The sequence below is a fragment of the Leuciscus leuciscus genome, assembly GCF_965113295.1.
Source record: "Leuciscus leuciscus genome assembly, chromosome: 4".
In the NCBI taxonomy this organism is placed as follows: domain Eukaryota; kingdom Metazoa; phylum Chordata; class Actinopteri; order Cypriniformes; family Leuciscidae; genus Leuciscus; species Leuciscus leuciscus.
The window spans coordinates 3,674,113-3,690,395 of record NC_138728.1 but is presented as its reverse complement, the minus strand read 5'-3'; the positions used below and the strand labels follow the sequence as shown (position 1 = coordinate 3,690,395).

Genomic DNA, 16,283 nt, shown 5'->3' with positions numbered 1-16,283 from the left:
ATATTCAAGCTTGTAATTGCGCCCTCCTGTGGTGATTTATGTGAATTACAGCAGTACAAATAATATCAAAGAAATATATACGGATTTGTGAATCTAATGAGTAAGTGTAAATGCGCTACACTTCTGTAAGAGGGTGAGAGCAGAAAAACATATGAACTGCCAATCATAACTATTTACACTCGATGTTCCGTCCTGTCTTCTGTTCAAATAAATATATTTGCAAATAAGTCAAAACACTTTGGCTTATTTGTGCTGAATTTTGTGAATTACACCAAAACAAATTAAGTCCAATGAATTTAAATGTGTTGCGCCCTCCTGTGGTTATTTTTGTGAATTACAATGATGCAAATCGAGTTTAATTAATTAAAATCTTTTTCGCCCTCCTGTGGTGATTTGTGTGAATTACACCAAAACAAATTAAGTCCAATGAATTTAAATGTGTTGCGCCCTCCTGTGGTGATTTGTGTGAATTACACCGTTGCAAATTGAGTCTAATAAACATAAAAGTGTTTCGCCCTCCTGTGGTGATTTTAGTGAATTACACCGTTGCAAATCGAGTCTAATAAACATAAAAGTGTTTTGCCCTCCTGTGGGGATTTGTGTGAATTACACCGTTGCAAATTGAGTCTAATAAATATAAAAGTGTTTCGCCCTCCTGTGGTGATTTTAGTGAATTACACCGTTGCAAATCGAGTCTAATGAACATAAAAGTGTTTCGCCCTCCTGTGGGGATTTGTGTGAATTACACCGTTGCAAATTGAGTCTAATAAATATAAAAGTGTTTTGCCCTCCTGTGGGGATTTGTGTGAATTACACCGTTGCAAATTGAGTCTAATAAATATAAAAGTGTTTCGCCCTCCTGTGGTGATTTTAGTGAATTACACCGTTGCAAATCGAGTCTAATGAACATAAAAGTGTTTCGCCCTCCTGTGGGGATTTGTGTGAATTACACCGTTGCAAATCGAGTCTAATAGACCCTTTTACAGCCCACGTGATCAAATAGTTGCGCGCGCATTTTGGCAACGGAAGTGGTGTTTTTCTCCACTGGCTCTAACGTGTTAGCAACTCCGAAAGTTTATCAAAACGGTTTCCCAGCATCAAAATGTCTGGTTGTTGCGTTTACGGTTGCACTAATCGATATTCCACCAAGGGGCTTAAGTTTTATATTATTCCGACAGGATCACGGCCGTTTCAGAAGAGTGGCTGCAGGCGATTAAACGTGTTGATTGGAGCGAGGACATAATAAAAAATGCTCGCGTCTGTTGTTTAATCCGCTCGCGTAGCTTGACACGCTGCTGATTCTCGCCATACTTCCGTTGCCAATATGCGCGCGCATACGTCATCATTGTGTACAAACAGTAAAAGGGTCTATAAACATAAAAGTGTTTCGCCCTCCTGTGGGGATTTGTGTGAATTACACCGTTGCAAATCGAGTCTAATAAACATAAAAGTGTTTCGCCCTCCTGTGGTGATTTGTGTGAATTACACCGTTGCAAATCGAGTATGATAATCGTGTTGCATCAGCTCTGAAATCTAATAACTTGGAGAGATCAAAAATTGGAGAGACAAAATAAATTATCAGATTATTACATTTCACACAAAACTCACAAAATAAGTTTTTATTATTTACTGAGAAGCTTTCATTATTGCTATTCATCATCATTTCCCCATGCATGATAGTTTTCTGTTCTTTTTGCCCATTTCTGTATTTTCTTAGTAATTATAAACATTATATTATAATCTTTCTTTTTGTGGATAAACATTTATTATTCGATTATATGCGTATTAATGTTTGTCTGTTTAATCCATAGACTGTAAAAAATAGGTTTAATCATGAACTTTTCCCATGACATGATCGACAAGCGCTCGTGCACGATGCAAATAAACATAAAAGTGTTTCGCCCTCCTGTGGTGATTTTAGTGAATTACACCGTTGCAAATCGAGTCTAATGAACTTTAAAGTGTTTCGCCCTCCTGTGGTGATTTGTGTGAATTACACCGTTGCAAATCGAGTCTAATGAACTTTAAAGTGTTTCGCCCTCCTGTGGGGATTTGTGTGAATTACACCGTTGCAAATCGAGTCTAATAAACATAAAAGTGTTTCGCCCTCCTGTGGTGATTTTAGTGAATTACACCGTTGCAAATCGAGTCTAATAAACATAAAAGTGTTTCGCCCTCCTGTGGTGATTTGTGTGAATTACACCGTTGCAAATCGAGTCTAATAAACATAAAAGTGTTTCGCCCTCCTGTGGGGATTTGTGTGAATTACACCGTTGCAAATCGAGTCTAATGAACATAAAAGTGTTTCGCCCTCCTGTGGGGATTTGTGTGAATTACACCGTTGCAAATCGAGTCTAATAAACATAAAAGTGTTTCGCCCTCCTGTGGTGATTTTAGTGAATTACACCGTTGCAAATCGAGTCTAATAAACATAAAAGTGTTTCGCCCTCCTGTGGGGATTTGTGTGAATTACACCGTTGCAAATCGAGTCTAATGAACTTTAAAGTGTTTCGCCCTCCTGTGGGGATTTGTGTGAATTACACCGTTGCAAATCGAGTCTAATACGCTGATTTCACACAGCCGTTATTTTGAAATCGAAAGCGAGGCTCCGGTGGGAAGAAAACCGGAAGTGTCGCCTTTAATCACAGGAGAGTCGTGAATGTGATAGCCTATTGTTGTGTTTAATGATGTTGTGTCAATTCTAAAAATGTACAAACATTTCTTTCATACTTAGACTATATACAGTGAAATTCATTTATAAATAAAATATTTTTTTTATATATAATTCAGAATGTAAAAAACGAAGCAGGAATGAACTATATACATATCCTATATTGTATATTAACATCCAATAGTGTAAATCGCGGCAGCAGCTTCAGGTTGGTAATCCAAGGCATTGTTGTTTATCTTTACTTCCGGGGTTCTTCCCACCGGAGCCTCACTTTCGATTTCAAAATGGCGGCTGCGTGAAATCAGCGTATAAACATAAAAGTGTTTCGCCCTCCTGTGGTGATTTTAGTGAATTACACCGTTGCAAATCGAGTATGATAATCGTGTTGCATCAGCTCTGAAATCTAATAACTTGGAGAGACCAAAAAATGGAGAGACAAAATTAATTAATTATCAGATTATTACATTTCACACAAAACTCACAAAATAAGTTTTTATTATTCACTGAGAAGCTTTCATTATTGCTATTCATCGTCATTTCCCCATGCATGATAGTTTTCTGTTCTTTTTGCCCATTTCTGTATTTTCTTAGTAATTATAAACATTATATTATAATCTTTCTTTTTGTTGATAAACATTTATTATTCGATTATATGCGTATTAATGTTTGTCTGTTTAATCCATAGACTGTAAAAAATAGGTTTAATCATGAACTTTTCCCATGACATGATCGACAAGCGCTCGTGCACGATGCAAAGCGCGCGCTCTAATGACGTCACTCGAGTGAGACAGCAGTGCTGCTGTGTTTGTCCGTAGTTAGTTTAGTTTTCCTGAATTGTGTCGTTCGTCTGAAATTTCCTTGAAGATTTTCTTTATATACATAGGTGAGATGCAAAACAGTTCGCCTTTCTGCTTCTGTGGCTGGTGTCGTGTTTCCTTTTTATCTGCTTTTGAGTTTTGAGTCTTGCTGAATGTTCATTTCCTGTTCGATCGTATATTTACATTTAATATGCATTATAACACTTAAGCATTTGAACTACATATACATCATTATGTAATTATGTCTACTAACTGCACTATACTGAGATATTATTATTATTATCTATAATGTTTGGTGACTGTATGTTAAAATGATTTGTGTGTAAAAAAAAGAAACATTAGGCGTATATGCTTCCTGGTATTGAGTCAAACACAGTGTCAAAGTGTGTGTAAGTGGAAGAGGCAGGAGGAATGTTATTGAACAAGACCTTTGATCCGAGCATAATGCCATAAGAAGATTAACTGAGATTAATAACAGCCTTGATTAGGAAGGAATTATGCATTTGTTTTTTCAGTTGCTGATAATCTGGTACAGCATTTTCTAAACTTACATGCATGTATGTATAAATAAAATACTTTTTACATTTCTTTATTACTTTTTTGTCATGCAGCTGAAACAAAATGACGTTGCAGTGGACTGCGGTCGCTTCCTTCCTGTATGTGGAGATCGGTGTTCTTGTCATCTTCTGTCTACCTTTCGTCTCTCCGCAAAGGTAAAATATTCCAGAGCCCGTCTAATCCATTTGTATGTCTGCCGTTGTCCACTTGCTCTTACCGATGTCCACGTTTGCAGATGGCAGAGGATCTTCAAATGGAGCATCTGGAACCGTCTTTCCCAGTTCTGGAACAAGGGCTTTCTCACCATGATAGTAATCCTCATTGTTCTCTTTCTTGGTATGTCATGTTCTGTATTTAATACCTAAAGTGAGATTAGAAATGACCCAAGTTAATCCATCTGTGCTGTAAATCTGCTGCAGACGCCCTGCGTGAGGTGAGGAAGTACTCGAACGCCGACCAGGCCAAAGACGCCAAACTGCACCCCAACATGTTTGACCACATGCACATGAAGCTCTTCCGAGCCCAGAGGAACCTCTACATCTCTGGCTTCTCGCTCTTCCTGTGGCTGTACGTGATTTTACACGTATGACGTCGACCGCTGGCAGCTTGTCTTGTGATATTGACCGTATATTGATGCTCTTTTCTCGCAGTGTCATGAGGAGAGTCATCACTCTGATTAACCAGTTGGCCGGGGCCCTCGGCACCAGTGCTGCTCTGCAGACTCAGGCTGAAAGCGCCAACAAAGCTGCCAAGAAATACATGGAGGACAATGAGATGCTCAAACAGGTTAAATTTTGTGTTCCCAGTCTGATTATGCTATATTAGCACCAAATATCAGGTGAAACTGATTGATCGTAGGCCTCACTGATCTGAGCTTATGCCCCTCCGGCACTGTTTACACCTGGTATTAAGATGTGTTTTCATCAATCCGATCACAAGTGGACGACACTAAATACAGATGTAAACGGGGTCAAAGGCCTCGTTTACACTGTCAGTGAAATGTGACCCAAATCCGATTTTTTGCTCATAATTATGTGACACAGATCGGATGTGTTCTATGACACTGTAAACAGGAAAAAAACGCATGCATTCGGATATTTCGAGATCGGTTTCAGGCCTCATTCATATGTGGAAATAAATCAGATATAAATCGGATATGTGCCAGTGCGACTGTCATGTAAACAGGCAGATCGGATTTTCTGAGGCATTAGGCAGCGTCTCCGCGGTTTAATAACGAGAGAAACCCCGACACGCTTCTCCAAAGGGACGGATAGCCTGATGAAACGTCTCGTCGTAGGACAGGAATGTGGACACACGTTGACACAACATATCAAAGGTTGGCTTGCTCATCCTAAAATTTCGAACCCACTGCTCCTCGTTAAAGCCCGCCACAATATGCTCCCACCAGTCCTGAGATCTCTCTCACACACAGTAACTGAAGCATGTGTGCAATGATGCCACTTTTCGTCCTCCTCCACCTCATAATCATGGTGATGTTTGGCGAACTTCGCATATCGCAGAGCTAGCATCAAGCATATTTTGCGTTCGTCCATCTGTGCAAGATAATTTAACCCTTTAAGCATGCGCGATGTTTCAGATAGTATGGCAAGTGTAAACACATGAATCGGATATGGGTCACAATTGAAAGAACGTGTAAATGGACGGTCAAAAAATTTGGATTTAGGCAACAAATCAGAATTGGGCATCAAGACCTGCAGTGTAAACGGGGCCTAAAACGTTTTGAGCTTGTCCACTTTCGACCACATTCAGAGCTTGTCGAAAACGCATGACTGGATTGCTTTCGTAGTGTAAACGCTCATGTGGTCGAATGTGTTCAAACAGCCTCAGAAGACTCTCTACTCTCCGCCTACTGATCTAATGCGGGAACATTATAGGGAGAGCTCTAGCCAGACGGGATTTAAACTTTGTCGGCTGAAGACTCAAGTTTGGTTTGAAGATGAAAAACGTACCAAGCACAATGTTCTCTCATCATTCCTGATTTCTAACACACACTCTCAGAGCAGAAACTAAAGCTGATGATCTCCGAATGTCTAAGACGGATTAAAACACCAGGTGTAAAAGGGAATGTGTCTCCCTCGTCTACTTGTGATCCAATCGACCAAAACGCATACCGAGAGATTAATAAGCGATTTCTGTTGGCCGGTCGTTTTTATCTGAGAACACAAGTGTAAAAAACACCAATTTATTAACACTTTTTTTTCAAAACACCAAAAAAGCACAAATATTATTTAAAGTTTTTGGGGAAATTTGTATACCCTGCGTGAACAAAGTCAAATACATTAACATTAAAGGGCTAGTTCACCCAAAAATGAAAATGATCCTCTAATTTACTCACCCTCGAGCCATCCTAGGTGTATATGACTTTCTTCTTTCTGCCAAACACAATCAGAGTTATATTAAAAATATCCTGTCTCTGCCAAGCTTTATAATAGGAGTGAATGGTACCTTAGATTTTGAAGCCCAAAAATTGGATACATTTCAGCTCAAAATCAGAGGACAGAAATAAGACATATTTTCAATGAAGAATTTTAAAGTAATGCAAATGCAAACACGTTCTTATTTTCTTTATGCAAAAGAGAATGCCCTTTTTTTCTTGTTGATTTAGGGGTAAATTATAAGACTTGCAGGGTTAGTACAAGGTGCTTAAAGTACTTGAATTTGAGAGTCCTGGAAAACACACATATTTATAAAGAGGTACTTGAAAAGTGCTTGACTTATTTTAATACAATATATGAATTTTTTATTTATTTTTTTAAACACAAAAACAATCTTTTCATGCAAAATTAACTTATTATATTATTTGAGCATATTATTATATTATAATATTATTTGAGCAATAACCATTATAAACTTTGTATTTTATATATATTATTAAATGCGTTGCAAGTTGTATTTTGAGAACCTTATATCTCTAAGTTGAGTTTTAAAAAATACTAAAGATATTGTTTGATAAGTGCGATCTCTGATTGTAGTCCTTGAAAACCAAAAAAGTAGTGCTAGAAAGTCCTGGAATTTCTTTTTACAGGATCTGTAAGACCCTGGACTTGGACATCTGCTTTTTGTAGCAGTCCCTCAGTGTTTATTAATGCTCATGAGGAGGAATTAAATCAATGTGTGTGGCGTTTGGGTCTTGATAGATCCTTCTGAAAGACCCTTGAGTAACAGAAGGACAAACCGTTGTCTTCCTCAGGCACTGGTGGACCCTAAAGGAGAAGGAGGGAAGAAACAAGATACAGAAGAGAACAAGCTCCTGAAGAAAGAGGTGCAGAGACTGACAGAGGAGCTGAAGAGCAGCGCAGACGGTGAGCACAGGCCTTACACTCAACAACACTGATCCTGGATTACACTCACAATCAGATGAATCATCTGGAAAACAGCAGCTCTGTCAGTTAAACAGCCGTTTGCTTTTCTGTAGCTCTGAAGAAGTCCAAGTCGGATTTAGATGCCATGAAGAAACAAACCGAAGGACTAACCAAAGAGTACGACCGTCTCCTTCAAGAGCACCAGGAGCTTCAGGTGAGACCAACCGGATGATATTAGACAAGCAAACATTAACTGCAACCATAAATATATGATATTAGACAAGCAAACATTAACTAAAACCATAAATATATGGTATTATACAAGCAAACATTAACTATAACCGTAAATATGATGATATACAAGCAAACATTAACTAAAACATAAATATATGATATTATACGAGCAAACATGAACTAAAACCATAAATATATGATATTAGACAAGCAAACATGAACTAAAACCATAAATATATGATATTATACGAGCAAACATGAACTAAAACCATAAATATATGGTATTATACAAGCAAACATGAACTAAAACATAAATATATGATATTAGACAAGCAAACATTAACTAAAACCACAAATAAATGGATTTAGTTACTAACACTTTATTTTACTGTGTCCTTGATACATATGTTAGATGTACCAGTAAGTTATGCATAATTACATGCAACTAACCCTAAACCAAACCCTATTCCAAACCCTATAAGTACACATTGATAATTAATATCACTCAGTACCGAAATGTATAATTACACTGTAACACAGACTTCTTAGAATAAAGTGTTCATTACTTGACGTAAACATTAACTGTAATAAAATAAAAGTTGCCAATACAACATTCTCATTTTCATTTACTTCTAGAAGTACTAAAATAACCTTAAATTAATATAAAAAAAGTTATGTCAAAAACACAAAATTACTAAAACTTTACAATTAAAACGAAAACAAAAACAAAATATAAAAGCAATCATTCAATATATTGACACAAACTATAACAGAATGTTGATGCTAAGATAAAAATGCAAAGTAGGATTGGCAGATATTTTAAATCTATATTGTTTTGCATGTTTTAAACAACAATACTGTATGAATATTTGCTTCAACCTTCAAAATATTAAAATGAACAGTAGATGAGTAACAGTTTAGTAATTTATAAAATCAGACAAATACTGATCATTTATAAATGACACTATATAGTCTCACCAAAATAGTGTGCATCCTGACAAAAGAGTTATTTGTGCAAGAACAATACAAAATCCTTGTTAACAGCTTTCCTTCATCTCTTTTCTAGAATCAGCCGGACAGTGGAGACAAAAAGGATAACTAGGCAAGTGGACACACTGGAAACCTGTATGATAATCACTCACCTGGTAGCATGACATGAAAACTGTTCTGAGTTCTGAACCACCCATGACATCACATCCTGTCAGGTTACCTGCTCACCACACATTTGTAGTAGCGGTTTGGCTTTGATACACATCTCTGTTGTTTTGATGTTCTGGCTGATGCGGGGCAGCGCTGTGTTTTTAAGATCGTCTCCAAAAAACTGTATCCGCGCACTCGTTTTATCCAGGTTATTTAGTAGGCCATATTAGACTGATGTTTGCATGTTGCTTTGCTTTACCTCATGGTGCCTTCATTCTCCTCTGCTCGATTCTCTCCCTCATTTCATTTGAAAGTGCATATTGAACCAGGATGTCGTGCAAGATCCAGAAACTTCCCACATGCCAACATGAGTCATAGTAGCTGTAATATTAGGAACACTTCCTGAAGTGCATATTTGTACAGCAATATCACCGACAAAAACAAGTTCGCCGACACAATGCATCAGATTGCAAGTGGAACATACATTACAAGCTGCGTCAGTCATTTAAATCAACTTTAATTAGGAAGAATAAAACCATATACACATAAACAACAGATAATAATAAGTAAATGCGTCACAGTGAGACCATTTCCGGGCCGAGCAAACAGTCTGTTAGTGAGCGGTTAAGTGTGTTTGTTCTGGAGTCTGGAGAGGTAGGTCAGTTACACCTGAGTTCAGTCACTGTTAGTTGTTAAACAAATGCAGACGCCACATATGAAGATTTCCCCGTCCAATAGAGAGATCCAGTCCGTTTGAGGTAGCTGTTTCTGTAGCTGTTTCTGTGCTATTGATGCTTAACAATTAAATCTCACAAAACACGTCCAGGCCATATTTCACCATGAAATCAAACTTATATTATGTGTAGCAAAAATGTATCCATTAGATTTTCTCAATTAAGCATATTTTCCCTTCAGTTAAGTAAAAGAATATGTAATGCATTGATTTGAGTGTAATGCAGTCATCTAATCTAATAAAAGCAAATGCCCAGATGCATTACAGTAATTAGAATCAATTTCTTCATGCAAAATATAACTTGCAATTTAGATTTTAGGAGTAAATCTGGACCTGGACATGTTTTTTTTTGTGTGGTTTACTCTGTTTTTGATGAAGTCTGAATATTTGAATTCATTGTTCACCTATTCTAGTCGCAGAACAACAACCAACATTTTACAGTATGAAAACATTTAGACTTATGGGAAGATTAAAAGACTGAAAATTACCCTGCGCTGTGAGGCATAAAAAAAAAAGAGAAATCTGTCGTCTAAATGTAATGTGATTTCATTAACTAAGAATAAGCAGTCACCCACCATGTGGGTGTTCGAAACCATGCTGTCGATGCGCTGTTTATGATGCAAACATCTCGCTTCCTCGACAAAGGAGAACATTAGGAGAATACCTAAAATTGCTATGCAACTCTTTGATTAGAAATGTTATTTCTAGATTGTATGGTTGGCCGATTGAAATGTCTTAAAAGGGGGATTATTTATGCCTTTGCTGAAACGGTATCTTCCTGTCAAATGTGGTCAAATATAGCTTTTTTTAAAATTAAATAATAATATTGTGATATTCTTCTAATGGGTGCAAAATCACCTGCTTAAGTGCCTCAGTGAGTCGTTTACATGTTGCTGTGATTGTATGATGACGATTAAAGTGAAGAACGGTACTGTTGTCATTGATGATTGTGCATCTTTCTTCGTTCTTTGTCGTAAATCATTCATTTTATTTTGAAAAGAATCTAATCTTTCACATAAATGCATTTTTTTTTTTTTTTTTTTTTTTTTTTACACATTATCAGGATATTCACTTTTAAGAATTCAAAAACATCAGCAAATAAAATGATGTACTACCTAACGTAAAAGCAATAAATGCCACTCGTTTTATTTGCCTTACAAGTCACAAATAAAAATCCTTTCCTTGTGGACAAAGGAACATTTTCTCCAGCGGAAACCAGACAACGATTCATACAAGTATATAAAAGAATAATTATTTGCAAATTTGAGGAACAATTGATTGAACAACCTGAGAATAGACCATGTTGACCTTTTCTTTCTCGTGCTTTTTGTGTGTTTTTTTTGTTTTGTTTTTTTGGCACAGGAATGCACCCGTTCACACGTAACACACACACACGCACAACATTTCTCAAAGTGACATTACACAACATCGATCATGAAGATGATTACTTACATACCCATGACATCACACACCTGTTTGCAAGCCCACAGTTCTGGACCGTTCCTCAAGTGTTTCTTAAAAGGGAGGAACAGCTGTCAGGTGACATGTAAAAGCACAATGGTGAGCGTTTCGTTAACGGCACGTTACAAACAAATGAGATGCAGTTTGACATCCACCAACATACTCAGCCTATAGCCTGCATGGCAAGGCCTACCTATATTAAGCACACAGTGTTGTGGTCAACTGTTTCAGGCATCTATCTGTGTGTATGGCAGAAGAGAAAGTTACAAGCAGACGTGGTCATGTTCCCACAAGGTATAATCTTGTTATTCCTCGTAGGGCCTGTGCACGATGATGGCTTAAATGAGAGGAAATCCAATGTTTGGTTTCCTCTAGAAGGGCGTCTTGACGTTAAGATACTTCTAAAAGCATCTTTGCGTTAAATCCAAACAGGTTTGGTAGTAAAGACAATCTTCTTTTTCTTTTTTTTTTTTACCCAAAACAGCATGTACATTCAAGAAATAAGTACTATATCAAAACAACAGATTTTTTTCTTACTTCACATCATTTACATGGGTCCAATAGAAAGTGTAACTGGTATAAACAGGCCCTGTTGCTCCCTGCGCAGGCGAGTACGTCGTGCGTCACAGACGCGTCTCCCGTTCTGGGTCGTAATCTGTGGTTCGCGGGCATTGGTCCAAGTTACAGCTGTTGTTTTCCTCTTTCCTGAGAGCCTGTAGTTCTCCGGCCGCGGCCCCCGTGCCTCCGTTCGCCAGCGCGTTGTGCTCTTGCCTCTGAACGTGCCGTCGTAACACCACCAGCCCGAGCACACACAGGAAGAAGGAAGCTGTCCGTAAGCCCAGCGTCAGGCCCAGATATGCTATCCTGAGCGATGAACAGTCAAAACACAGGACAATCAGATCACCACAATTACACACATGGACATGAACACATGATCTCTAAAAGTGATGTCCGGAGGGGACTTTTTTGTTTTTAATGACCCTACAAGTTTGATCCATCAAAATATTTTAGAAAATATTTTCGATTTTTTTCAATATTTTAAACAAATATTTTAGTATTTTAGAGAAACAAGTATTTTAGATTTTTTTAATTTTAGATTTTTTAAATATTTTAAACAAATATTTTAGACAAACAAATATTTTAGATTTTTTAAATTTTAGATTTTTTAAATATTTTAAACAAATATTTTAGTATTTTAGACAAACAAATATTTTAGAAAATATTTTAGATTTTTTTAATATTTTAAACAAAACACTAAACTTGGTTAAGGTACACTAAACAATATCCAGTTATATTTGCGATAAAAAAAAAACTGGCTGGTGTGGTTGCCAGATATTCCCTGTAAAAATACAGCAACATGCTGTACATTTACATGCCTGTATGATTTACAACTAATGACCACATATTTCATTAAGTGATATAATGTTAATATATCTACACTGTAAATTTTATTTTTTTTTTTAAAAGGAAAATATTGTAATGCTACAGTAAAAACATTAGTTAACTGTAAGTTAGTTCATATACGGTGAAAAACTAAATGTTTTAACATCACATTACATGTAATTTTACTGTAAAACGCTGCCAATTTGATGGTTTCTGCAAGTAAAAACTATGAATTACCATCATTTACGATAAGAAATCGCCACGTTACACATCACATATGATTACGGAAATGAAAAAAATTATCCCATTGTTCAAAGTTATAGTTAGTTATAAAAAATACCAGAGAGGAGCTTATTAATTGTAGATTATATATGCATGTTTGAATACATTTGTCATGAAGACTAGTGTTAATGAAAAGTATCATATGTGTAACTGAGTTGTAAACAAACATTTCAGTTTTTATTTGAGGGTAATTAACAATACACTCAAATAAAAAAAAATTCAAATTAACAAATTTACATACATTAAAATAGGAAAGGTATTTTAATTGTTAAAATATTTACTGTTTTTCATCAAATAAATGCAGCCATGGTGAGCATAAGAGACTTCTTTCAAAAACATAAAAAGATCAGCACATTAATACAGGAAAATACATATTTTTACTTTTTCTGAAGAGGAATATTCCCTTTCATCAGGAGTAAAATCGAGGTCGCAAGTAAGAAGGTAACAAGTAAGTCATCTAATTTTTTTCCTTTAAGACTAATTATAATCTGAAAAATAGCAGTTGAATATAATAATTTGGGCTCTGTTTTTAATTTTAACCTCTAATATTATAGTAATATACCAAATGAGAGGATTCCCTGTATAGCATTAGTTGGGAGAATTTTTTTCTTTAATAAAATCAAACAATCGTTATCAGTAGATATCATTCTGAATAATTGACAGAACCTTTGCATCGGCCCAAAAATAGTTAGTAGTATTTCTACTTTTACTTATTCCCACCCTACACAGCACAGCACAGCAAACATGAGTGAATCCAGCCGATACCTGTAGGCAGTCGTGTTGTATATTCGACAGGCTCCTCTTCCGCCACATTTCTTGTGACCCCATTTCAGACAGGTGGTGTCTATGATGGCCCCGAAGTATATAGGAGCAGGAATTCCAGCTGCAGGAGGAAAAACATTCAATACCACATACTATTTGCATCACTCTTGCTTCAAAACATTTCATCATTGCCACTGTGACTAAAAAAATGATTCCGCAGAAACGTCAATGTCAGCAGCACCAAACACCAAAGCGTCTCTCACCTAGAGTACGTGTTGTCAGCGTGTGAAAACCCAAAGCTAAGGACTTCAGCTGAGGTCTGATGCATCTGTTGATGAAACAAGAACGGATAGATTATCCTTTTAGAATAATATGAAGACACGTTCAAAAGACTTACAAGAAATATGACATATCGGTCTCTATATAACAACAACAACAACAACAACAACAAAAAGCTAGGACCTAATATGTGACTCTGGACCACAAAACCAGTCACGAGTCGCACGGGTATATTTGTGGCAATAACCAACAATACATTGTATAGGTCAAAATTATCGATTTTTCTTTTATGCCAAAAATCATTAGGATATTAAAGCTGCCGTCGGCAACATTTTTTTGATCATATTCAGTGTAATCGACACTATAATCCGACAGAACAACATAAATAAGGTGGTTTTAGAAAAAACCCCGAGCTTCTAACTCCACCTGGAGCATGTTATTTGTTTACAAAAATCCAGCGCTCCCGCTTCATCAGGTCCAATCAGCGCAGGGGGGTGTGAGATCTGACTGTCAATCACAGGTCGTGCACACGCCACAGATCCCCCTCACTCGCGCACGTTAATATCACATGCACACGCCACGCCTGAAGTTCGCCTGGAGATTGCATGAAGCGTGATGGCGGAGAGAAAATCTACTAACAAGCTTCCAATTCCTCGGTTATTGCTATCTATGGATAGATTAGCCAGGGCAGCCTACCTCCGAGTCCATGGTGTTGATAGATGCTGAAGAGACGGACGCGTTCACAGAAAATCAGGTACACACGCACAGTGACGCACTGACGAGCACGACCTCGATGGGAGGGTGCTCGCTGGTAGTGGGGAGGGGCATGAGAGTTGTAAACATTCAAAATTTTGGCTAATCGACCCAATCTGCCAGACTTGCCGACGGCAGCTTTAAGTAAAGATCATGTTCCATGAAGATATTTTGTAAATTTCCTACCATAAATATATAAAACATTTATTTTTGTGAGTGAATGCAGCACAATCGCGAACACAAATGAACAACTTCAAAGGCGATTTTCTCAATGTTTCGATTTTTTTGCACCCTCAGATTCCAGATGTTCAAATAGTTGTATCTCGACCAAATATTGTCCTATCCTAACAAACCATACATCAATGGAAAGCTTATTTATTGAGTTTTCAGATGATGTATACATCTCAATTTCAAAAAATGTGACTGGTTTTGTGGTCCAGGGTCACATTTATAATACTGCTAATAATAATATTTATAGATCGATAAACACTTATTCTTTGAATTTAGAAATAAAATAAAAATAACAACAGCATTTGCTAATCAATCAGCTTGCAAAGTGATGTATTGCAAAAAATTAAGCAATGAATATTACAAGTTATATCCATTTTTATGCCTGCACAGAAGTGGCAGAAATTGTATATATAATTACAATTACAAATTACAAAAATCTTTAAAATAACAGTTGTGTGAGTTGTGAATGATAAGGCCAATAACATTTATTATAAAAAGGAACGCGTTAATAAAATAAAAGTAGGCTTGATTTTGATTTCATATGAACTCTAACTTTTATGACAGTAATGAAGTGAATATTGAACAAAAGAGTCCAGAATGATTTCTATTCTACTTTATCCACAGTAAAAGTTTGCTTGAAATAACAAGCACTGATGAATTATGCATAAAGACCAGGAACATTCATTATGAAAATAAATACAACGTAGGTTGAATTCACACAACTTTTATGACAGTAACATTTCGAAACAAAAGAGAACAGGTTTCTACCTCACAACAGCAATATGCAGATTACTTTATCCAAAGTAATCACGTCTTCCCTTAAAAGCCACAGACATGCAGGAATTTTTATTTCCCCACACTGCCGCTAACCTAATTTAGCCCGAGGGAGGCCGAGCATTCCAGCGGCGTCAGCTGACTGAGCTTTGGGGGAAATCTGACAGTCCTCGGTGCTAAAGCTTTTCCTTTTAAGACACAAGTCTGATTACTGAACTTCACAAGTGACCATAAACTTGTCTCGACTGATTTTGCATTCAATCGAGTGACAGTTTCGACTGGCCAACAGCCCTCGACTAAGACGTGGAATAATGAGGGGGAAATCACATTAGCACTGCCGGCACAAGCAGTCGGTTTTCATCTGTAATCTGCTTGAACTGAGGAAAACAAACACATGACTGGACGACCTTTCTGTTTTCAGCAAATGTTCACTTTCACAAGACTTCATGTGTGCAAAGCCGGGACAGCGCTTGGGATAATAGCGTCTGCCAAATGAAAAAAATGTTCAAATAAAATCATCAAAAGGCCATGAATGAGAACTGGGGTGTTAAAGGGGTGGTTGATTATGATTTGACTTTTCTAACTTTAGTTAGTGTGTAATGTTGCTGTTTGAGCATAAACAACATCTGCAGAGTTACAACGCTCAAAGTTCAAAGCAAAGGGAGATATTTGCTTTTAAAGAAATCACTTTTTAAGGACTACAACAAACGGCTGGTATAGACTACACCACAGGGTTAGTGACATCACCAACCCTAGAATTTACATAAACCCCGCCCCCGGGAACACGATTTATAGATTATCAAGACACAACATGCTAATCAATGACCAGAAGATAACTACACATAAGCTACACAAATTCATCAACTAACCATTCAGAAATG

The 16,283-nt window shown here is 36.9% G+C and overlaps 2 protein-coding genes across 4 annotated transcripts in view; one reads left to right on the top strand and one right to left on the bottom strand.

Annotated features, from left to right (window-relative positions):
* Window positions 1–10,413, top strand: part of LOC309496466 (uncharacterized protein) — a 38,209-nt gene extending 27,796 nt beyond the window's left edge. Inside the window, exons 8-14 of the mRNA XM_082166456.1 lie at window positions 4,104–4,202; window positions 4,283–4,383; window positions 4,467–4,614; window positions 4,698–4,833; window positions 7,259–7,370; window positions 7,484–7,584; window positions 8,671–10,413. Coding sequence (XP_082022582.1) covers window positions 4,104–4,202; window positions 4,283–4,383; window positions 4,467–4,614; window positions 4,698–4,833; window positions 7,259–7,370; window positions 7,484–7,584; window positions 8,671–8,706 — 733 coding nt within the window. The 3' untranslated portion in view covers window positions 8,707–10,413. The remainder of the gene's footprint in view (window positions 1–4,103; window positions 4,203–4,282; window positions 4,384–4,466; window positions 4,615–4,697; window positions 4,834–7,258; window positions 7,371–7,483; window positions 7,585–8,670) is intronic.
* A 977-nt stretch (window positions 10,414–11,390) lies between these two features.
* The window catches only part of slco1c1 (solute carrier organic anion transporter family, member 1C1), a 41,050-nt gene continuing 36,157 nt past the window's right edge, over window positions 11,391–16,283 (bottom strand). For all 3 annotated transcript variants that reach the window (XM_082166779.1, XM_082166777.1, XM_082166778.1), the window contains exons 13-15: window positions 13,629–13,693; window positions 13,369–13,486; window positions 11,391–11,802 (exon numbers count right to left, since the gene is read on the bottom strand). In XM_082166779.1, the coding sequence (XP_082022905.1) occupies window positions 11,562–11,802; window positions 13,369–13,486; window positions 13,629–13,693 (424 nt within the window). In that variant the 3' untranslated portion in view covers window positions 11,391–11,561. The remainder of the gene's footprint in view (window positions 11,803–13,368; window positions 13,487–13,628; window positions 13,694–16,283) is intronic.